We start from the raw sequence: 23,329 nt of genomic DNA, 5'->3' as shown, positions 1-23,329 counted from the left end.
GCATTATTGACTCTATGTCGTGTGTTTGTTTTTCTCTTTATGATCTGTCTTCCCCACCAAAATACCAGCAACACGCGCATGGCACTTGGTGATCGTGCTTTTTTTCTTTTTTTAATTTTCTTAAATGTTTATTTATTTTTGAGAGAGGGAGACCGAGTGTGAGCAGGGGAGGGGCAGAGAGAGAGGGAGACGCAGAATCCGAAGCAGGCTCCAGGCTCTGAGCTGTCAGCACAGGGCCTGACTCGGGGCTCGAACTCACGAACCGTGAGATCATGACCCGAGCTGAAGTCGGACTTGGACGCCCGACCGGCTGAGCCACCCAGGTGCCCCAGGGATCTTCCTCTTTGTAATCTTCGTGTCAAGAGGGGCCCTGGGCACCAGGGAGGCGCTTGTCTGCGTGTGTGTGATGATCCAGGTCAATATGTAAATCCGGAAGCCCTCTGGTATGGACTTGGGCGTAGTAAAGAGGGAGCTGGAGGAGAAAACACCTTAGGAGTTTTATCACTTTGGTGTTGGGCACTGAATGTGCCTTCTGGTCTTTGGTAAAAGCTCTCTTTCTGTCAAAACCAGTTGCCAAGAGGGCTTTAGAATGAAACACAAACAATAAAAGAAGAAAAAGGAGTGGCAGAGAGGGACGATGAGAACTACTTTAAAATTGTTTTTAAGTCTCCTTAAATCAAAGCAAGGCGCTGTTTAGTGTCAACTGATTTTTCAAATGAAGCAGAGACTAGAGGCTGGAGGAGGGCTGGGAAACAGTTGCGGTGGGGTGTCTCTAGGCCATGGCTACAGCAATTCACACACACACTCACACACACACACACACACACACACACACACACTAGTGGGTGGAGGGGAGTGATTAGCAGCCCAGTTGGGGTGTGAGGCAGAAAGAAATAAAAAGCAGAGAGGATGAGTCAGGCTGGGCCGTGGCCAGAAGCCACTCTGCGAGCTGGCAAGCCAGGAGGGAGCCAGGTTGCAGAGCCTTCCCTGCAAATCCATAGGACGCTTCCATGAAGTGGAGGGAAACTGTGGCTGCAAAATCGCTCCCCGGATCTCCTCCTCTGGGTTGGTCTTCTGTGGAGGGATTCTGAACCCGGCAGGGTCTTTGCTGAGCGTGACTTTGCCTCCTGGGCTGGGCTTCTCCTTCTGTTAATGAGAGGCTCAGGCCAGCTCTGAGCTTCTCAACCTGGAAGCTCCAGCCATAGACGGCCTAGGAGGTTATAGTGGAGTGAAATATAGTGAAATATAGTGAAATATACACATTTCAAACTACCTATGATATATACAGGGAAGGAAGGAAGAAGGAAGGAAGGAAGGAAGGAAGGAGGGAGGGAGGGAGGGAGGGAGGGAGGGAGGGAGGGAGGGAGGGAGGAAGGAAGGAAGGAAGGAAGGAAGGAAGGAAGGAAGGGAGGGAGGGAAGGGGGAAAGGAAGGTCCAAGCAAGACCAGTCAAGCCCCTAAATCTAGTTTCCAACTTACAGGAAATACCAGGGACAGAAAAACATGTTAAATGACACCACAGGGGTGCGATCCACAAACTATTAATTGTGTGAAACTCTCTGGGACAAATGACTCGGTATCTTCAACAAATAAATGGCAAAGAAGGAAAAGGGGGGGGGGAAGGTGTAGAATTAAGGAAATTTAAGAGCTGTATCAGCCAACGGCCATGAAGGGATGGGCCTTATCTGCACCTTGATGAGAAGAAACTATAAAAACAATTCGTGGAGTAACTGGGGACATTTTAGCAGTGACAGAATATTAGGAAGTATTAAAGGATGATTGTAAAATATGTTCTTTTTGGTATGAAAATGGGATTATGATTTTTTTTTTAGTTTTTAAATGTTTATTTATTATTTTTGAGACAGAGAGAGAAAGAGAGAGAGAGGGAGAGAGCCAGTGCACTTGAGCGGGGGAGGGCCAGAGAGAGGAGACACAGAATCCGAAGCAGCTCCAGGCTCCGAGCTGTCACCACAGAGCCCGACGCGGGGCTCGAACCCACAAACCATGAAACCGTGACCTGAGCAGAAGTCAGATGCTTAACCAACTGAGCCACCCAGTCACCCCAGGATTCTAGTTATTTTTAAAAGAGTCCTTATTTTTTAGAGATGCGCATTCAAATACTTAAGATGAAATAATACGATGCCTAGGATTTGCTTCCAAAGAATCTGGAGGGAGGGTTGGGAAGGGGGTGGACGTAGATGGAAAGGTTTGGCCAGAGTCACAGGAGCTCATGCTGGGTCCCTGGGGGTACATATTACAGCATACTCTCTTTCTGAAACAAACAACTTCGAGGCCTTCATCAGTAAGATAACCCACATGCTCACGAATATTTTGCTGATCTTATTTGCATCATCTTCCTTGTATTGATCGGCTTGACATCATATATCCTGTTCTAGAATCACCCTGCCTACGAAAAATGAACGGATCCGTTCATCAGCACCAAATTACCTTGACTTTGAGGCAATAGCATATAGTAGCTCACAGCACAGACACTGTTCTCGTCGGATCACAGCTTTGCCAGATGCCTCTCTGTGAAGCCAGGAGTTCGGATTGTACTTCTTTGAGCCTCGACTTTCTCCCCATACAATGAAAGGCAGTAAATGAGATTTCGTGCATGGAGTTCAGCTCAGGGTCTGAGCATCAGCAAACCGCAGTTATTATTATGGCCGGTGGCAGAATCCCAGGAGAATGTAGGGTCTTATTCATATAAAAAACGATGCTTATGTGGGCATGTGCAGAAAGATGTACAGAAATACTACAAGCAGATAACAGACAGAATCCCGCAAGGGGTCATTCATTCATTCGCTCCACAAATACTGCAGAGTGCCTTCTGTGTGCCAGGCACAGTGGGACTGTGGGGTACCGGATGAGCTCAGTCCCTGGGGTTGACAGGGTAGAGGAATGCAGGCATGTGGAGACAGGGGGCACCAAGGGTCAAGACTTGGGGGTGGTCCAGGGAGATCTAGACGGAGATCTGAAGGATACAGGAGAATTAGCAAAGCTGGCTTTAGGGGAGGGAGGGCGGAGAGTAGGAGAGAAAGAAGACAAAACATTCCAAACTGCTAGAGAGCATGTGCAAAGGCCCCCGGGGCGAGAAGGAATCCTTCCAGGGTCTGGAGGAGGGCAGAGTGCGGAGTAGGACAAATGAAGGTACCGCAGTGAGTAGATGCTGGGAGAGGGGCTTCCTTTCACTTTCATCTCATACCTTCAGGCTCTGTGCGGGGGCAGTATTGTAGCCAATGATGTTTATCCAAGGCGCAATGATTGCTAATTGAAAACCGTTCTCAGGGATGCCTGGGTGGCTCAGTCGGTTAAGTGTCCGACTTCGGCTCAGGTCATGATCTCACGGTTCGTGAGTTCGAGCCCCACGTCAGGCTCTGTGCTGACAGCTCAGAGCCTGGAGCCTGTTTCAGATTCTGTGCCTCCCTCTCTCTCTCTGACCCTCCCCCGTTCATGCTCTGTCTCTGTCTCAAAAATAAATAAACGTTAAAAAAAAATTTAATAAAAAAAATAAAAAAAAGAAAACCCTTCTCATTTTGTAATTTCTGAATTATGTAAACATTTTACGAAAAGCATATATCCTTCTTATAATTTTTTTAAAAGCAAAAAAAACCCATACATATAAAATAAAAACACCTGATAAAGCCCCCCAAATAAAGACATTATTGTGGTATTTACTTTTTTTTCCCTCAACACTCTATATGATGTTAAAGTCCACTTACAGCTGCTGAAGAAGCCACCTTGCTTAAACGTAACAAGTGGGGCATCGTCTCCTGTCCACTTTGCTAGAAAGGCCTCCCCATCCTTCCCTACAATCATTGTGCCTAACTTAAATAATGCTCCTTTACAGCCCACTCGGAGGTTCTGGCCCTCAGACAAGCTTCCGGATGTCAGGCTGGGTTCGGAGGAAAGGCCCACCAGTAGGGTGTATCCAAGAGCAGCTTGAGTGCGGCTTTGTGACCCTTCTCTGTCCCTGTGCCGAGCACAGCTGGCCAGCAGGTAGGCAGAACCCCATACCAAGACTGCCCCGCAAAGCACAAAGGGCATTTGCCCGGTTTCATTTGCGATCCGTTGCTAGGGGCGGAATCTGTTCTTCTGGTTTCCTCGCAGGGCCCCGGGGCTGGGCTAGGTGACTTTGATGTGGAGGTGGTGGGCACAGGGCAAGTCGCCCGAGTGCAGGCTGGATACCTGAAAGTCTCCTGCAAAGACAGCTAAGGCCTCCCGCTTTGGTCTGCCGCGGTGGGAACGCAGCGAGGCCTTTCAAGTCTGCCCCTTGTGGTTTCTCCCTGCAGGAATGCCAAGTTTATTATGGGTTGTTCCCTTCTCCGTGTCGATCCCCTCCCCTCCCCGTGCCCCTGCCCAGCTCAGGACTTTTCATAGATCTGGTGAGGCCGCCGGCTCCTGGCTGAGCCTAGCGCTCTGTGATACAGAACGGCCTGTCCTCACGAGAGCCAGAGACAGCTGGACAGATGGTTCTAGTCCCAGGAGAGAGGCACTTCCCAGCAGACAAGCCTAGCTGGTGTCACTGACTTGCCCTCTCCCTTCAAAGGCCTTTTGTTTCTTCCTAGTTTGGGGATGATAAATTAGAGCCCACCTGTGGCACCGCCCTCATCTCAAAGTGGAGAAAACTGAGGCCAGAGGGGTAATTCTATCACCAGAGAAGCCTCTACAAATTACACTACACATTCCCCAGCCAGACCTGTAGTGGTGCCTCCTGTCCCCATGATAAAAAGCTTGAATTCGGGGTCACGATTTCGCTCTCACCCCTGTTACATATCAGAGTGCAATCTTGCACAAACTGATGGCTCCCCAAACCTCGGTTTCTTCCTCAGTGAAATGGGGGTAATGATTTTTACCTCTTAGCGTTGTTGATTTCAACGCACCCTGCCAACTTGATTACTCAACGTTCACTTATTTATCCTCTCCTTAGATGGTGAGCGCCCAAAGGGCAAGGACTCTGCCTGCCTTGTTCACAGCAGTGTCCTCAGTTCCCGACAATTCCTAGCTCAGGGCAGGCAGTAAGGAAGTATTTGTGATAATAAGAATAACAAAGGCCCTCAGTTCAGTGCCCATTATGAACAGAGGGGGTTCATTGTCATTTCTGACAGCAAAGCAGTTTTAGTTTCAAAACTATCAAATACCCAGCAAGTGAGGGAATAAAGTGTTTTCTGGAGCGGGCCTGCCGTCAGGTGGCTCTTCCGTGGCAAAGCCCTCAGGCTCCCATCCATGTAGGACCAGGCCCCCAGAGGCCTGGGACCTACCTTGCTTTAGGGTCTCTCCCCATAGTCCTCTCTCTCAAAGGCACCATTCCCCCTGAATCAAGAGTCCTTCTGCTCAAAGGTTTCAAGAGGGTGGGGGGATGGGGGGGGGGAGAGACACAACTCACCAATCTCCAATCTGCCAGGCAAGGGTGTGGTCCAATGTGAGGATTGCTAGATGAAATACTGGATGTCGGAAAACTTTTAGTAAGAGTATGTCCCAAAGATGGCATGGGACGTAGTTATCCTTTAAAAAAAAAAAAAAAAGTATTTGTTGTTTATCTGAAATTCAGATTTAACGGAGCGTCCTGTATTTCAATTTGCTAAACCTGGCGATCCTTGCAAGTGATCGAGCTGGGATGTTACCATAGCCCGACTGAGCTGTGAACCTCACTCCCTCCTCGCCTGCTAAAGCGCCATGACCACATCAGGAACCTCCTGGGATGGTTAGGAGAATTAAGAAAGAGGCTGCTCTATGAATGTTAGTAAGGCCAGGAGATTTGTTTGCCCTGATCACAGCTGAACCCAGTGCCTAGCACTATTTCTTTTAATGAAAACTGCTGGTACGATTTTCCCTAGATACCACCCTCCCCCCAAATAACCCATAAATCCATTTCAAGGAAAACCGGGTCCAACAGTCCAAACACGGGTCCCTACCGGGCCCATCACTTTGCCTCCCGAGGTGGGACCGCACCCGATCGAGCCCTGCTCGCCTGCGAATTCAACTCGGTGAGAGTCGTTATGCGCATGCGAGAGTCGTTACACGCCTGCCTGGGCAGTGCGCATGCGCAGTCCCAGCCAGCAAGCCAACCAAGGGCACGCGCCGCCAGGGAGCATGCGCAGCAAGCACCAGGGAGGGCCGTCGCGGGCGCTGGTGGGGTTCCTGCCTTGGCGCTTACTGTCGCTGTCGGCCGCCATGGCCTTTGCGCCGGTGGGGCCTGAGGCTTCGTTCTTCGAGGTTTTGGACCAACACAGGGCTTCGCTGCTGGCCGCCCTGAGGAGAGGCGGTGGGGAGCCCGCGGACGGGGGGACGCGCCTGGCCTCGAGGTAGAAGGGCTCCTTGCGGGGCGCGCAGGCCGGGCGGTTAGCAGCGGGGTCCCCGGGGGTCCCCAGTCGCCCCGGGGTGGGGGCGTGAGGCGCTCCGGAGGGACGTGGCTGGTGCCCCTTCCCTTCTCCCTTGAGATGCTGAGGTGTTGAGGCCGCAGGACGACCTCTTTCACAGGCCACCCATGAACCCTGACAGAAGTCCTTCGGCAGCGCTCCATCTCCTCGGCTCTCAGCTCTCATTTTGAACTCAAAAAAGCTCGTGACAGAGCCCCTCCCCCCTTGTTTTCTAGAATGTTCGCCATCTAGAATGTTCCAGGAGCGTCCCCACAGCTAGGCTCGCAGGTTTCCTAAGATTCTCTGTATTCGAGGAGTTTAGGCTGACCTAAACTTTGGCTTTGTCTTTGTTAGGAAAAAAAATTTTTTTTTTTTTTTTTTTTTTTTTTTTGGAGAGCATTTTAACCTAAAAAGCTTTCAGGATTGTGGGGGTGGAGGTGGGGGTGGGGAAGAGAAAGGGAACATGAATGTTGGGAGTTGCCGCTCAATTAGGGGGTTTTAGCAAAGTGAACGAGAAGGTGTTTACGCTACGACAAGGATTTACTTAACTTGGAAGTGGAGGGGATGTTCGCGCCTCAATGAAAATCAAAGCAGTTGGCGGCTTGGCTTAGTTGGTTAGCGTGAGGTGTTGATGAAATCATTACGGAGCGTCTCCAGCTACTCAACTTGGAATGAACTATAGAGACTATGTTCTGGATCGTTTTTGCCTAAAATGCTCTGTTGTTCTTTTCCTAGGTCGGCTTTTCTGGTTTATTGGCAAAGTTTGTTTTGTTTTTGTTTTTCGATGTTTACTTGTTTTGAGAGGAGGGGGAGGGGCAGAGAGAGAGGGAGAGAGAGTCCCGAGCAGGCTCGATGCTGGCAACGCAGATCCCACCGCACGGGTAGATCCCATGAAGCATGAGGTTACCACCCCAGCCGAAATCAAGAGTCAGAGTCTTAACCCACTGAGCCGTCCAGGCCCCCCTCCGCAAAGTTTTTCAGCCTAAACAAATTACCGGCGTATTTTTGAGACTAAACCGACTACCAAAAGAAAAACAGAACAAAACAAAACGAACAACAACAAAAGTGGAATACCTACAAGCAAACCAATTTTTATGAAACTAGTTTGGGAGAGAAGTGATGAGGGTGAGGGGAAGGAGGGCACGGAAGTCCCGTGTTTACGGTTCCGATGTAAAGTAATCTAATTGTATTTTCAGGTTTGTCACAGTGTTAATCTTGCAACTTTTTTTTTCCCCAAACTGGAAAGATGAATGAGATATGTGAGTCCGTTTTTCTCTCCCCATGTTAGAAAATACTGATTCTTTTGAAACTTACTTTCTGATTTGTGCATTTTCAAAGCAAGCTTTGAAGTTTCTGTGGAAACTAGAACATTCTACATTTTGCCCATTTTCTACATTTAATCTGATCTCCCTTCTTAGGCAGCACGCTAATGGTATTTATAACTGAACGACATTTTTTGAAGCTGATGGCTTGTGAAATTAAAAGTCAGCTCACAGAAAACTGGGCTAAGTCTTAATATTTTGCTGTAAAGTGGTGTAATGGTTTTGCCAAGTCTTTTCATGGTAGTGATTAAACTTTTTTCTCTTTCTATCACTAAAATTCAAAAGGGCAGATTTAAGGCATGAGATCAATCAGGGCGATGTGCTACAACAAATATTGCTTTTGGAATGTTTTTGCATTGCATTTTTTGGGGAAGAAATTCAACTCAAAGCCAATATTCCATCATTTTTAATTAAAACAGTTATCAGCAGTATTTCAAGCCAACGAGTTTGGATTTAAGTAGGTTAATATGACGAGATGTAAAATATATTTATAAATTCTATTGTCTAGTCATTAACACTGTCTAAAAGGGAGATTTTAGTTCAGTTGTAACTATTTGGGAAGTAAAATTACAAGCAAATGAAATTTCTCTGTAAGTAACCGCTATCCATACAGTTGTTTTAATGCAATGCTGATGTCAAAAGCGGGAGAGAGCGGTATAGAGGGGAAATTACCTAGTCTTAAAAAACAATCAAGGAGACAAGAACTTACTTTAGTGTTGATCTGGGGGAATGGTACATGTTGTAAAAGGCCTAATTTAGAATTAAGATTGAATCATAATATGTTTCTTGTTTCAGTTCTGAGGTTCTTGCATCTATAGAAAGTGTTATTCAAGACGTCATCACCAGCCTGGCAAGAAATAAAGCTCCCGTGTTCACAATAGACAACAGATCAAGCTGGGAAAATATAAAGTGGGCATGTTGCCTTTTTAATTTTTAAATACAGTTATCTATGTCATTATTTTAATTTATTCGAGTTAGAGTTCTAGTCCGGTTTCATTCTTTTTACCGCGTTTACCCTTCCTGGAAGGATTTAAGGGTGCTTACAAAAACACGTACGTCGTAGGCAGGTCATTTAAACCAGAAGTAGAGTGGAAGGTAAGGCAAAGGGAAACAATGCTAGGAACCATGAAGGAAGCACCAAAAGAGGCTAGAAGTCAAAACGCATATGATGAAGTCTTTCAGTCCTGCTAAAAATAGGCTCCAAACTTGGATCTAAGCTTTTCTAGCACTCAAAGCCGGGAAACACCACCAGGGGGATTCTGCAAAAATACTGTAAAAGTGAACTGCTTGCTCAGGGGAGCTACAACCAATCCTGATACTGAAATGAAAATAAATGTATCTGGAACATAGAGCACACTTCAGAGGCTCTTCCTCCTGGTTGATCTCCCCCCTGCTAAGTCACGTGTCCGAGAGGTTAAAATGAGCAAACAATTTTGTCAAAGCCTTCTGACCTACTCACATAGCTTGTTTTTTTTTTTCAGGGGCTCAGCCTGTAGAATCTAAATAGCAAAAAGCACTGTAGTAGCTCTCATAAGGGTTACAGAAACAGAATAAAAGTAATTTGGGGTCCCCTTACTCACTAAATGCTCGTTTACAGTCATTAATTAATACAAACTGTAAACTTCTGAATCACATTCTACATCATTTTGCAAGAGAGGTTTCATCGAGTCCAGAAGCAGCGGAGACCTGGCCTATTTGCCTGGTGCCCTTCTGCCACCTTTAGGACAGGCCTGGCAGTTCAGTGTAACCACCTAACACAAATTGTCATTTCATTTAGTGTAACTTTGGAGATAAATCAGGAATACAATATTTCAAAACTTGTTAAATTGAGCAAAATTATTAAATGGGCAAAATAAGCAAAAATGCTAATAAAATTGTGAAATATTTGAAAATAGTTTACATACAGTTGATGTCTTCCCAGGAAAGAAATACACACATTATACTTAAGGTACTTAATTCACGTATTTTAAACACTTTATTTTAGTACCCCTGTGTGTCGCAAAGCTAATTACCTAATTAACACCTGGAATTCTCTAAGGTTATAAATGAAGTTGTCCTAAAGCTTCTGCTGAGAAGAAATAAAGATTTAGATTATGTGCGAAGAGGACACTAAGTGTATATTGTTTGGTGATTAGAAGTTAATTATTTTTTTTTTTTATTTTATTACCTTTCAACAAAATGACAGGTTTGAAGATTCTGTGGGTCTTCAGATGGTCCCTCATTGTACCAGGAGAAAAATCAAAAGTGATTCACCAAAATCAGTTAAAAATTTTGGTAAATTAATCTTTCTTAGCTTTTAGTCATAAATAAGTTTGGTTGTTTTCTGGGTTTCAGTTGTTCCTAGTTGAATAATTTTAGTTGTTCTTTCATAGACCACCCTTACACCTGAAGTAGAGTTACCGAAGCTAGCATTGCCAATAACCATGGAAATAGATTATAATTTCCAAATAGATTTACAAGGTACATGAATCAGTGAAAAAGTGTTCTCTTGGTTTTGCTGTTCAGAGAGCAATTCATTTTATCTGATCCTTCAGGAAATTATTATTCTGTATTCAATACTTCTATTTTGGAATGACAGTTTTTTTAATGTCATGGATAGTGACAGGGGGCAGTTGAAATCTTTGATAGCAGTATGTTTTGAATTAATAAGAGAAATGATGAGTAACTTGTTTGTTGCATCTTATCTTGCAGCTCTCATTCTTAAAATATTGTCCATAATTTATAAATTGGTACAGAGCAACACTCACGCAACCAAAAGGTAAATACTTGTTTTGGTAAATTGCTAAGACACAATGTGAGAGTTAGTTTAGATTAACTCCTATTATGTTTTGAAATGGTACATAAGAGCCACAGTCTACTGTGGGTAAAAAATTACTTTCTTTATATGTTGTGTTTCATCCAATTAAGGCTTCCTGCAAATAATACTCCAATACTCCAAAGAGAACATGGCTAATTAAAAATATATATTTAATTTTCATAGAGACATATATTATACTGACAGCCAACTTTTTGGTAACCAGACGGTTGTGGACAATATTATCAACGACATTTCTTGTATGTTAAAAGTGCCGAGGATGAGTCTACATATAGTAAGTACCATTAAATACAAAACTTTTTTTTTTAAATAGAAGATTTGCGGGGCACTGGGTGGCTCAGTTGGTTAAGCGTCCAGCTCTTGGTATCAGCTCAGGTCATGATCTCACTGGTTGTGGGATCGAGCCCCATGTCAGGCTCTGTGCTGACAGCATGGAACCTGTTTGGGATTCTCTCTCTCCCTCTCTCGCTGTCCCTCCCCCTCTCAAAATAAGTAAATAAACTTAAAAAAATAAAAGTTTGTGTAAAATTATAATAGAAAAATAAATGTAATCTGTGCCTTTTTCTGATATTATTTGGTACTATATTTTTCTCACTATGAATTTAAATGATCGACTCTCAATATATTTCCTTGGATGAATGGACCAAAACAGGTGAATTACTAAATATTTTTTATGCCTAAACACCTTATGTATTTTCTCCTTCACGTCTTAAATTCCAATCAGAGCTAAAACACATGTAGTCAGGTGGGTGAGCATGAGGATTGACTTAGCAGTATAAAATATGTTAGTGAAAAAGTGTTCAAGTATGGCTATTATTTTTTCAGTCATCCACGTCAAAAGGTTTAATTGCTGGCAACTTAAGGTATATCGAGGAAGACGGAACCAAAGTGCACTGTACCTGTGGTACAACAGTAAGCATATTGATGTTTTCACATGCTTTAACTCCCTTGCAGATCCTTTGTTTTTGAAATGTGCTTTATTTCCTGCTTTCTTATGTAGTTTGGAGTTTAAGATTTTCAAATAAAACTGAATGGTGAGTAGCCATATGCTTTCTGGGCCTGCACATTACATAGTTTCAGAATACGCCAATTGTCCAATGTCATAGTGAAATAAACAAAGATACGCTTTCCTTCAAAAAAAATATACCTTTGTTTTCAGGTAGAACGTAGCTTGGCTATCTTAGCATGATTCTTTATGTAATCTTTACACAGTTTTCTGGTTCTGAAATTGATACCTTTAATGCTAAACTATTTGTTAGGCTTGGGCACCTAGAAAGCCCACAGCACTAGCATGCACAGCAGTCTAGAAACACACAAGACGACACTCATGCGCTCTAAGAGAAGGAGGCCTTAAATTTCATCCCTTTCTGCTGCCTAAGCCAGATCTCCACAAAGCTTCCAAGATTCTCACCTGCAAGGAAGTAGTTTGAGTGGCGTGTCTGTTTTCTTACTGAGGAGTATATCTGTTTCCTACTGTTTCTTTTCTGAGGAGTAAACCTCTGATGCCTGGTATATCCAGAGGAAAATGAAAATGTAGGGCTTCTGTGATAAATTTTTTGAATGTGGTTATACTTGCTTTTTATTTAAAATAAAAGCTATCTTGTTTTGTTATTTAGGCTGTTGCCGTGCCATCTAATATTCAAGGTATTCGAAGTATCCTTTGAGTGGGGAAACTAGTTAAGCTCATAGAGCATTCATTCATTCATTCGATAGACCAAGCCTTCATAATGTGTAACCATCAAGCTAGACCCTATCGTGGTCAAGATGAACACACATGGTTTCTGCTTTACGATTCTTTTAGGAGATCCCCAACTAGTAGGAGAGACAGATATCTAAATATGTGAATAGGCCTATATAGTTGAGGGTAAAAAGGAAAATACTGTATCTATAGCTGCTTTTGAATGGATTTATGTGGCATCATTATTAAGTTGATTAAATTGCAATACTCCTGCCTTCAAATTATCAGCCTTAATGTCACAGATATAATTACAGATGCAAAATTTCTGTTAATTGTGGAAAAAGATGCGACCTTTCAGCGACTCCTGGATGACAACTTTTGCAACAGGATGTCTCCGTGCATTATGGTTACGGTATGTTACCTACCTTGACCTCAATTCCAAGGCTAGCACGCTACTTTGGGGACTGGCCAGAGGGGTTTATAACATCTGTGCGGCTTGCTCAATGTTCTGTCAGCAATATGGTGTATCTTTTATGGTTGTAGAGTAAAAATTTCCAAGGTGTTTATTTTTTTTTTCATTTTTTAAAAGATTTTTTCAATGTTTATTTCTGAGAGAGACAGAGCATGAGTGGGGGAGGGGCAGAGAGAGAGGGAGACACAGACTCCGAAGCAGGCTTCAGGCTCCGAGCTGTCAGCCCAGAGCCCCACGTGGGGCTGGAACGCACCAACCATGAGATGGGGACCTGAGCCACCCAGGTGCACCCCAGTGTGTTTATTTAAGCATCCTCAAATCTGACTAAAAGCAAGGTGGTGCTCCCAGTTCTTAAATACCAGTGATTTTCCAATATCACAGCGAGTTTACACAGGCTCTCAGTCACCTACTCGCCGTTCCCCTACCACCGCTGGCGTCAACTGTGATATGGTAACACTGGGGCTTCGGGGAAGAGAGGACTGAACGCACAAGAGCTGCTCTGTTCTGCCTCCCGTGGGTTTGCATATCATGTAATTGCATTAATTCCATCAAAGGGAGCCTAATTCTATATACATATATATGCATACATATATATATGCGCCCCAAATGACTGAGAACGCAGAAGTATACATTGAGATGACACACAGGTGGCCACAGGCATCAGTTAGCAGAGGGTGGTAAGCTTCCTGCTACAGGGTAGTGTGGGAGAAGTTGATGAAACTGGTATAATCAGGGCCCCCCGGGTGGCTCAGTCAGTTGAGTGTTCAACCCTTGAGTTAAGCTCAGGTCATGATCTCGGGGTTCATGGGTTCGAGCCCTGTGTAGGGCTCTGTGCTGACACTGCAGAGCCTGCTTGGGATTCTCTCTGTCTCTCTCTCTCTCTCTCTCTCTGACTCTCCCCTGCTCACTTTCTCTCTCTCTCTCTCTCAAAAATGAGTCAACTTAAAAAAAAACCAAAACTGGCGTAATCCATGACACCTGCTGGACTAAGGCAGCGTGAGGTGTGTGCAGCGCTGCCTCCCCGTGTCCCTGTTGTTACCTGTTTCGGCTACTCGCGGTAGTTTTTGTCATCTTGAATAAGACCTCAGTGAACATCTTTATATGTGTCCGACTTGTTATTATTCCTGTTTCTGCCGAAATGTTGCCTTAGGATTATTTCCCAGGACTGGGATAGTAGAGTCATAGTTAGGAACGTACGTGGGCCTTTTTCCCTCTGTTGTGTAGACTGCATTTTTTTCACAGTCTACACCAGTCTTCCACCTGAAATTTAAAGTACTCTAACTTTTTAACTTTTAAATCATTAATAAAATAAGGAAAAGATTTTGTCATTTTCTTCTGCTGGAACTAAAGTTGCGTCATTTCAATCTTTTAGGGAAAGGGGGTACCTGATCTGAACACGAGACTTTTAGTCAAGAAGCTGTGGGATACGTTTCACATTCCTGTTTTCACTCTTGTGGACGCCGACCCACATGGTGACTTATCGTTGGGGATGATTGGAAGCAGTTGTCTTAACTAAATCCTGTTTACAATATTCATAGTTGTGCTCTTCTGCTCTTAGAACACTTCCGTAGATTATTGTAAAAGAATACGGTTATTAGAGTAAAATTAATGACTCTAATCACGTGAGGCAATTTCTTGCTATTTTTGCCACAGCAAGCCAAACTGTAAGTTTTTTATTGGTAGTATCTGTGAAAATAAGAATTATAGATGTTACATATAGCGTTGATGATGATCTAACCTGCAGTATACAAAGAAACTAATTGTAAAGGTAACTTTCTTTTAACAGGCATAGAAATAATGTGCATCTATAAGTATGGATCTATGGTGAGTAGAGAGAAGTATTTTTCCTCTCCTACTGTTGAGGTAGTTCATAGTCATCAGAGTGATTGTTGTATCCACGTATTGGCCCCTTGTTAGCTGAGGACCCCCAAAATGTACAGGGGAGCTACTCTCCTAGTCTGAGGCCATTCTGTTTCAGTGGCTGTGATTCCAGCTTCTGGCATGCCAAACGTGACCACAGATGACAGAATGGGATTAGCTGTGGGCAAGAGGCCTTATTATCTCCCGCTCTCCCAGCCTGTTCTAGTGACTGTGGGCCTCACCGTAACAACAACGTCTCATTGCCAAATAAACTCTGGAAGTTATATACAGCCTTGAATTCTGACGTTGCCCATTCCCTTCACTCCCACCAGATGGTAAAATGAAAACATCCCCAAATTCCACCCCCGGAGTCCCCAGCTACCATATATCAGTGGTTCTCAATGTACGGTCCCAGACAAGCAGTGTTAGCATTACCGGGGAACTTGCTAGAAATGCGTATCTCAGTCCCCATCCAGGCCTCCTGAATTGGAATGTCTAGGGTTGGGCCCCAAGTGATTCTGTTGCATGATAAAGTTTGGGAACCACTGGTATGCATGTGGAGTATCCCTGACGTATATGACCTACATATTGAGATAAAAGGGATAGTGAAGCAAGATGTTAAAATATAGAACCACAAACAACAATAAATGCAGGTCAGAGAGGTTATTTATGGTTTCACTTTATATAAAAGCAATGTGGAAATACTAGAGCAGTTTTAAAACCTTCACTGAAAGCCCAGTTTAGCAAAACTCTTGGTGATTTCCTTAGTTCCATAGGCTCGGGGCATGTGAAGTCTTTAGTACTCGTCTTTCTTAATGTGTAAAAAATTAGGCTACACAAACAAGTATGCCAGCTTTCTGCATTTTAGCCTCACCCAATGTACTTTTGTTCTTTATTTTAGGCGATGTCTTTTGAAGCCCATAATCTCACAGTTCCAGCTATTAGATGGCTTGGTCTCCTCCCTTCTGATATTAAACGGTTAGATGGTTTTAGTAAAATCAGGGTGTTTGAAATGATGACTCATCATAATATGTAACAACGAGCCTAAAAAGCTCTTCGTGTGTCGTCTTTATGTTGTTCGCTGTGACTCAGGATTAGAGAATCAGGAGTTAAAGTCACCATGTCTGTTTCAATTTCTAAAACTTCAATGAATTTGGTTAATTGAACTCTCAGCTGGAACATATTTTTTGTTTTACCTTTATGGTTAAGAGATTTTGTGGCATTTTTATACTCAGAAAGTATAAGACATCGCATGTAGTTAAATGGTAATAATTGACAACATCATTGGTTGCACCTGAATCCATTTTACCATAGATGTAAATTTTTTAATTTCATAAGAAAATCTCATTTTAAGATTACTTAAAGTTTGGGAGCCTCAATTTTGGCGAGTTGAACATAACATGTTCACTATAGGAAAAATGTCATTATGTAACAAGATAAAAATCACCTACAGATGAACGGTGTTCGTTCATCTGTACGTTATTATTCACCCTTGTACGTTATTATTGCTCTCTGTACATAGCCATCACTTTTTCACAAAAATGGGATCATACCCTGTTATTTTGTAATCTTCTCTTTTCACACAACAACACAATGAAATCACTTTTCCGTATCAATAAATACAGTTCCGTGACCTCATTTTAATGTCCTCCATTACTGAGTTCCAATTCTGGATGTACCAGTGTTTATTCAGCCAGTGCCTCATAGTCAGACATTTGGGTGGTTTCCAAATAATCTGATAAATAGTGCTTTGATGGACCCTGCTGTAACTGAATCTCTGCCCACATCTTTAATTAGTCCCTTACTCCCGAAGGCTGAATTCCCAGAATTGCTGGGTCAAAGGGTATGCACATTTTTAAGACGTTGACTGCCCTCTGGATAGGTTAATTGTTTTCCCTGGAGAGGAAGAGCCCGCCTGTCCCTCAGCATAGGACATCATCACTTTTATTCATCTCTGCTTAATGTGATATTTAAAAATATTTTATTGTTTTAATTGGCCGGCATGAATGAACTTGAGAACATGTTTATCGGATTTCTTTAAGCAGTGGGCAAACCTTGGTAACTGCTCCTTATTTCCTAAGTTTGGAACACGAACAGGTTTTGGGTGATTGCCACTTCTTCAAAAATGAGGGCATAAAACATTCAGTTTTTGATTTTTGAATAGTTACACTCCAGTGACTCAAAGTTTTGTTCAGTTTGGTGTACGTGTATGGTCAAAATCCCTTCGGGGTGATCTGCCTGTATGAAAAGCTTTCTGAACGAATTCAGGACAAATGATCTGATAATTACTAAGGTGAAGGCCTTGCAGAAACCGTAGCTGCGTCTCCTAAATTCCATCAGTGCCCTCAAAGCCACTCCAAATAAATGTACAACGAAGTAAGGGGAAAAATGTGATAGCTATGTAAACAGCTTCATGGGAAATCCTCTAGGCCCCCCTTTCTAATCAAATTGTCACCCTATCCGGGAGCTGCCATTGGCAAATGATCATAATTGTGGGGACATTGAAAACGACTGTTTGAAACTGGAGCTCTTCTGGGAAATCCAGGATTTGTCACTTCAAAAGTTAGTCTATACCATAAATCCTGGACTCCTCATGTTCTGTTTTTAAAACACACACCGAGAAAAAAAATTACAACCTACTTCTCGAAAATTTAAAACTAGATGCGCGCGTGTGTGTGTGTGCACACATGTGAAAAGAAGTGAGTGATAGACTAACTTCCTTGGCCCAGAAAATTCTCGATGAATGGCAAAGAATGAAGCGCTCAGTGGAGCCTAAGATCCCACAGTGAATCTTGCTGCTGGCCACACACATTAAATAGCTCACTGCTTCAAGGCCGTAGTGCTCTGGGATCCACACTGGTGTCCACACACTTGATGTGAGCGCTGTTGGCGTTAGGGTCTGTAACCAGTGTCTGTGTTCTTCTTCTCACTGTCGTGTGAGTGTGATGTGAAGAAAAACAATTTAGAGCAGACTTCCACTGTGAACCCGAATACTTGCTGGTCTAGGACATGCCAGATCCCCCAAATTCCGAATTTAAAATAACTTGCTTCTCTGTTATTTTAGAGTTTCTTGAAATAGTATAATAAATGCAAACAAATATGTGTTTTTCAAGTTATAGGAACACTTTGTTTTTGCTGATTTTTTTCATATATTTTTCCAGATTAAATATACCTAGAGATTCTTTAATTCCACTGACAAAACGGGACCAGATGAAACTGGACAGTGTCCTGAAAAGACCTTATGTTACTTGCCAACCATTTTGGAGAAAAGAAGTAGGTTTTTTTTTCTAAAGTTCAAGTGTTGTATGTTTTATTGCCTTTAACTTCCATAGTGGCTATTCACATAATATTTTGAAAATATCCTCCTTGAGGGGCGCCTGGGTGGCGCAGTCGGTTAAGCGTCCGACTTCAGCCAGGTCACGATCTCGCGGTCCGTGAGTTCGAGCCCCGCGTCAGGCTCTGGGCTGATGGCTCAGAGCCTGGAGCCTGTTTCCGATTCTGTGTCTCCCTCTCTCTCTGCCCCTCCCCCGTTCATGCTCTGTCTCTCTCTGTCCCAAAAATAAATAAACGTTGAAAATATCCTCCTTGAAATTTTATATTACCAACGCTAGCATAGGTGTTGTGTGGCGGTAAATGGTTGTTGAAACACTGAATTAGGAATGCCAATAGATAAGATCAGCTGGATGGAGCTGATCTATTTATCCTCATCATAGTTATATACCCATTGTCTATGGCTTTACCATAGCTTATGGGGATGTGGGGGAAGAAGAGAAAGAAATCAGAAAGACCCCAGACCATTCCTAGTTATCACACACAGCCATACTGGGTATTCTTCTGACATTTTTTGCTGTGACAGCTCTGGAATATTCTGGCTGATTCGAAAGCTATTGCCCACGGTTTTGGAGAATAAAACAAGTCTAGACTTACTAGTTTGAGTCAACAGAAGTGTCACACGGGACCCTGTTACGGCTGTACTTTACTTTTATTGGCAGATGGAAATAATGGCGGACTCTAAAATGAAGGCAGAAATTCAAGCTTTGACCTTCCTTTCATCAGATTACCTTTCCAGAGTGTACTTACCTAACAAATTAAAATTTGGAGGATGGATATAAAACGTATCAGAATATACCTTGTGATTCCAAGAGGCTTTTCATTAGTTTTCAGTAGTAGATACTGTTGTGGAAAGAATGTATATTCTTAACTCTGTAGAGGTAAAATAATTTTACGTTAGTTATATTTTTTGTCAAAACAGTTTTCTCTAGAAGTCTTTGTTTTGGCCTTCTCTGTAGAGATTGAGTTCTATCTTATGTTCTAAAGTAAATTATAAAAGAAATAGAAGTTATTTTGACTTTTAAATTTTACTTGAAAAAAAATGTGTACATGTCATCAAGGTCTACAGAGATACCTTATTTACTTTCTACAGTACGACTAATGTTAGGGCACAAAGTATCTTTTCAGTATCAAAACAAATAATAACCTAGATTTGAGAGGTTGCAAATGAATCACAGTGTCCGGCATTTCCTTTTTAGCTGCTTTTTGTTTTGTTTTGTTTTTTCTTTTTCCTTCCTGGTGTAGGGGCTATAGCCCATTCATTCACTTGTGAAAGTGGTAAAATTTATTATGAATAAATATTTGGGTTGATGCAGACCGAAGCACTTAATTTCGTTTCTGAGTATGCCTCTTATTAGTAATAATTTGTTTGAAAATTTCTCCAGGGCTTTATCCGTTCTCACCCCAAATCAAGTCCCCTGACTTCTCCTGTAGCCCGTGTTTATGAAACATAGAACATGTTCAAGATTTGCAGAAGCCTCGAATTTTAATAAGCTCTCTCTGTGACAGTAAAGATTTGATCTTCTCCCCTCCTAACCCTATCTTAATTTTTCCAGAGTTGGGTTTTATGACTTTATTCTCTACTTTCAGCAAGCTTTTCCCTGTATTGAAGAACTGCTTGTAATTATAAGCAAGAATATAGATTTGTAGGAGAACAGAAATGTTGGTGATTTTATCAAGTGATGATGTTTTATCGATGATAGTAGTAGACACCATTTCTGAGAACTTACATGTGCTGATCACTGCTTACACGTGATCTTACTTAAGGCTTCCAAGAGCCCCGTCAGGTCTGTAGTTAATTACATCTGTAGTTTACAGGTGAGAACACGGGGGATGTTGCTTCTCCCGGGACACATAGCCAGGACATGGCAGAGAGGGGACAGTGACACTGTTTACCTCAAGAGTAGGACCAGCTACCGAATATGTGGGGCCCCGGGCAAAATGTAATTGTAGGGTCCTCGTTCAAAAGTTATCAGCAGCAGGGAATTAAAGCGCCCTTGGGGCCTGCGTGACTGCACACCCACGAAGCTGGCCCTACTCAAGAGGTTCTGGTACATATTAAATGAGGTAATATAATAAAATTAAGTACTTGTATAGCACTGACGCACCAGGTATTTTTCTAGGTGCTTTTGAACATTAACGTCATCTTCACAGAAACTCTATGAGCTAGGTACTTTTATCAGCCCCACTTTACAGATAAGAGAACAAAGGTACAGAGATGCTCATAGCTTTTCCCAAAGTCACACAACGACTAAGCAGCAGAGCTGGGACCTAACGCCAGAGTCTGGCTCCGAGGCTCCTGCTCTCATCACGACACCAGTACATGTGAAGGGCTCCACGTGTGGAGCACGAGTGTGCACGCTGCTCGGAGAGGGTCCACAGTTCTTGTTGGCTGGGGGCCAGGTCAGGTCCTCCTGATGCCAAGCCTGTAATGTCAAAAATCATGTGATTTTCCCTGGTCGCCTCAGAACCAGGTATTTCATTTTGAGAATATTCTGTGAGGCTACCAAACTGACTTGTGAGACTATCGCAAATTGTAAAGACATTTTTATAAATCACAAATTTTGCTTTGAATTTATACCCTACTTCCTTCCTTTACATCTCATATCGCTGAACTTTGACATGTCGTGTAAAGGAGAACATTACTAACCTAGAAATACATGGTCAAGCTGCACGATGTCTGGATTTGTTCGGATAGACTATCAAGGAATGAAACATCTACAGTAGTCTAATTAAAGTTTGAAAATAGGGGCGCCTGGGTGGCTCAGTCGATTAAGTGGACAACTCTTGATGTCGGCTCAGGTCGTGATCTTGCGGTTTGTGAGGTGGAGCCCCATGTCGGGCTCCACGCCGACAGTGCGGAGCCTGCTTGTGATTCTCTCTCTCTCTCTCTCTCTCTCTCTCTCTCTCTCTCTCTCTCTCTCTCTGCCTTTCCCTCTGCCCTTTCCCTGCACATTCATGCTCTCTCTCTCTCAAAATAAGTAAACTTTAAAAAAGTTGGAAAATAAATTTGAAAGGGGCTTGCAGATACATTCAGTTTAGACAATTACAGTCATTTCAAGTTTATGATTGGAAATTTACTTAAAATAATTTTCAGTTATTTGGGAAAAGAAAATGGGAGGAGAGAATATTGCAGTTTCTGCAGAATAAGCAAAATCATTCTGGGATTTCCATCTATGACTTCCTTCCTTTAATGAGAGCATCTCAGTTGAACTGTTGGATGTAGACACCTGTTTATTGGTGCCGAAAAGAACGGTTGCTCTCAAAGCTAAACCACATGTACATGTGCACTAAAAGATATTTGCAACAGAATGTTTTTGCAGTAAAGTATCGAGAAACATTACTTCTGTTTGGACTTTTGTGCACCGGTAAAATCTGTTACCCCGGGGGAACAGTCCTGTAAACACGAGCCAAGGGCGTCCTCTGCTGGCAGAAACTCTACTGTTCTCTCAGATCCTTCCACTCTTTTGGATGGATGTTTCTTTAAAATATCTTCAAGTCAGCGTTTGAAGGAATGGAGCAGAAGAGTCTGAGACGCGACAAAAGAAGTTGAGGAAACCACGAAGATTCCTGTGTGAGGCTGAGTACTACTTGACAAAAATTCATTCTGTGTCATCAGCTCTGGATGCTTCCGATTCCTTGTGAAGCTGCACTTTGTGCTTCTTGGCAACCGAGCTGTTTACAAAACCTTAAACAACACATTAGAACTTTATAATCAGGGGCGCCTGGGTGGCTCAGCCGGTCAAGCGTCCAACTTCGACTCAGGTCAGGATCTTGCGGTTCTTGAGTTCGAGCCCCCCGTCGGGCTCTGTGCTGACAGTTCGGAGCCTGGAGCCCGCTTCGGATTCTGGGTCTCCCTCTCTCTCTGCCCCTCTCCTGCCTGCGCGTGCGCGCTCTCTCTCAAACATAAACAAACATGAAAAAAAATCCATAATTAAATTTCAAAATTAAAGGTCACCTTAAATGAAAAGGAATTGATACTAAAATCATAAGCCTGTTTAGTTTGTATTCACCTAGAAATGTAATCTAAACTGTGTGGTCCTTCATAAAGCCTGTTTTGTGTAATAACCGCGCAAGTGTTTACCAATGTGAATGATAGCCATAGCTGAAATTTAATTTTAATTGTTTCATTTTTAATGATGTTTTGCCTATACTTTATGGCTCGATAATTCTATCCCTGCTTTTAGATTGTTTTGATCCCCCTTCTTGTTGCCAGTGGAAAAGATGCCACTGCTAGTGGCAGTGATTTGCTGCTATCTGCCATCTGCAGAGTCGGATTTGGGGGGCACGCGGCTTGCATCTCAGCTCCCCCTTCTACTCGCTTCTTGTGTGGCTGGCCTTGGTTTTGTCAACGGCGAATTGGAGATAACAAGAATAATATCCCCGTAGTCTCATTGTGAGGACTAAATGAGATAATTCCCGTAAACTGTTGGAATGACACTTTAGAAAAGTCAAGGAATGTTCGCTGTTGCTCCATTTGCGTGCACATGCTTTTATTCTTCCCCGGGTGGTCGATGCAAAAGCAGCTTGTCAATTAGTTCCCCCGAAACAGCAGAAAGATCGTTTTAAAAATATGATGAAGCACCAGGATTGTGCAAGACTCTGTATCGTGATAGAGGTTTCTGGAGTATTCCTCAGGTGTGGGAAATAGAATTCAACAAACGCTGATTTCACGCCAGCTGTGTGTAAGACACTGAGAGCTTGGTGCTGCAAAGGATACGCACGGGAGTGAGACACAGTTTAAAGTCTAGCAAGCAAGACGAGGCAAATGCCTGCCGTTTTATGAGGCAGAATATGAGAAGCAGTCCTCAAGAAGCGATGGTATGAGATGATCCATTTGGGAAAGAATGAGGAGAGGTGTCCTTGAGGAGGGAGTACTTGTCAGAGATGATTCCAAGATTATGCTGGGGGACTTCGGTACCAGACAGGCTTCACTGGCTCTGCTGCTTAACGGCTGTATGATGTCTTGACAAGGAGGTTGCTTCGCTCAGCCTCACTTTCCTTTCTATAAAATGGGATTACAGTACTTACTTTATAGGGCTGCTCTGGAAATTATAGGAGATAAAGAGCTCTTATTATCACGATCTAGACTAGAGGTTCTCAATCTTGTCTGCTCCTTAGGATCACTTGGGAAGCTTATAAAAACTATTAACCCCCTGTGCCACCACAGATCAACTAAATCAGAAATCTCTGAGAGGGAGGCCCAGGCAGCACAACTTTACAAAAGGTACCCCAAATGACTCCAAATACCTCATCTAGACTCGGTGCGGCCAGCTCAGCTGGGAATTTGCTCAGCACCCCCTGGACCTTCTCTATCTGCATTTTATAAAAAGGTCTTGTGGGTCTGAAAGTCCCCTGCAGATATTAAGGCTCCTGGTTCGCAGACCACACTGAATAGCAAAGGAGAAGGTTCAGTGTATGTCCCACAGAGTCAGGAGATCCCTCTCCTTTTCCTTCAGAAATTCAGCCACCAGCTGAAATCTTTGGAGTTGGC

At 43.1% G+C, this 23,329-nt stretch overlaps 1 protein-coding gene and 1 non-coding gene across 2 annotated transcripts; both read left to right on the top strand.

Annotated features, from left to right (window-relative positions):
• Positions 1-3,209: 3,209 nt before the first annotated feature.
• LOC115511407 lies at positions 3,210-3,343 on the top strand. Its single transcript, XR_003968050.1, has one exon. It is a non-coding gene; the product is annotated as a U4 spliceosomal RNA (small nuclear RNA).
• A 2,830-nt stretch (positions 3,344-6,173) lies between these two features.
• On the top strand, positions 6,174-18,678 carry SPO11 (SPO11 initiator of meiotic double stranded breaks). Its single transcript, XM_030308949.1, has 13 exons — positions 6,174-6,304; positions 8,476-8,589; positions 9,866-9,954; positions 10,372-10,438; positions 10,661-10,769; positions 11,321-11,407; positions 12,112-12,148; positions 12,476-12,585; positions 14,018-14,117; positions 14,432-14,469; positions 15,407-15,483; positions 17,667-17,778; positions 18,498-18,678. Exons 1-13 carry the CDS (start codon positions 6,174-6,176, stop codon positions 18,615-18,617), a joined length of 1,191 nt encoding a protein of 396 aa, XP_030164809.1. The 3' UTR covers positions 18,618-18,678.
• Positions 18,679-23,329: the final 4,651 nt, after the last annotated feature.

The sequence above is a fragment of the Lynx canadensis genome, chromosome A3, assembly GCF_007474595.2.
Source record: "Lynx canadensis isolate LIC74 chromosome A3, mLynCan4.pri.v2, whole genome shotgun sequence".
NCBI lineage: Eukaryota > Metazoa > Chordata > Mammalia > Carnivora > Felidae > Lynx > Lynx canadensis.
The sequence above is the reverse complement of the archived record's forward strand: the minus strand, read 5'-3'. Positions and strand labels throughout refer to the sequence as shown.

What these genes read in the sequence shown, in the direction of transcription:
- SPO11 (XM_030308949.1), top strand. Translation starts at nt 6,174, where the DNA reads ATGGCCTTTGCGCCGGTGGGGCCTGAGGCTTCGTTCTTCGAGGTTTTG. An exon ending in TGTGGACGCCGACCCACATG is followed by an intron (nt 14,118 to 14,431) that starts GTGACTTATCGT and finishes TTCTTTTAACAG; the next exon opens with GCATAGAAATAATGTGCATC. An exon ending in CTCCCTTCTGATATTAAACG is followed by an intron (nt 15,484 to 17,666) that starts GTTAGATGGTTT and finishes ATATTTTTCCAG; the next exon opens with ATTAAATATACCTAGAGATT.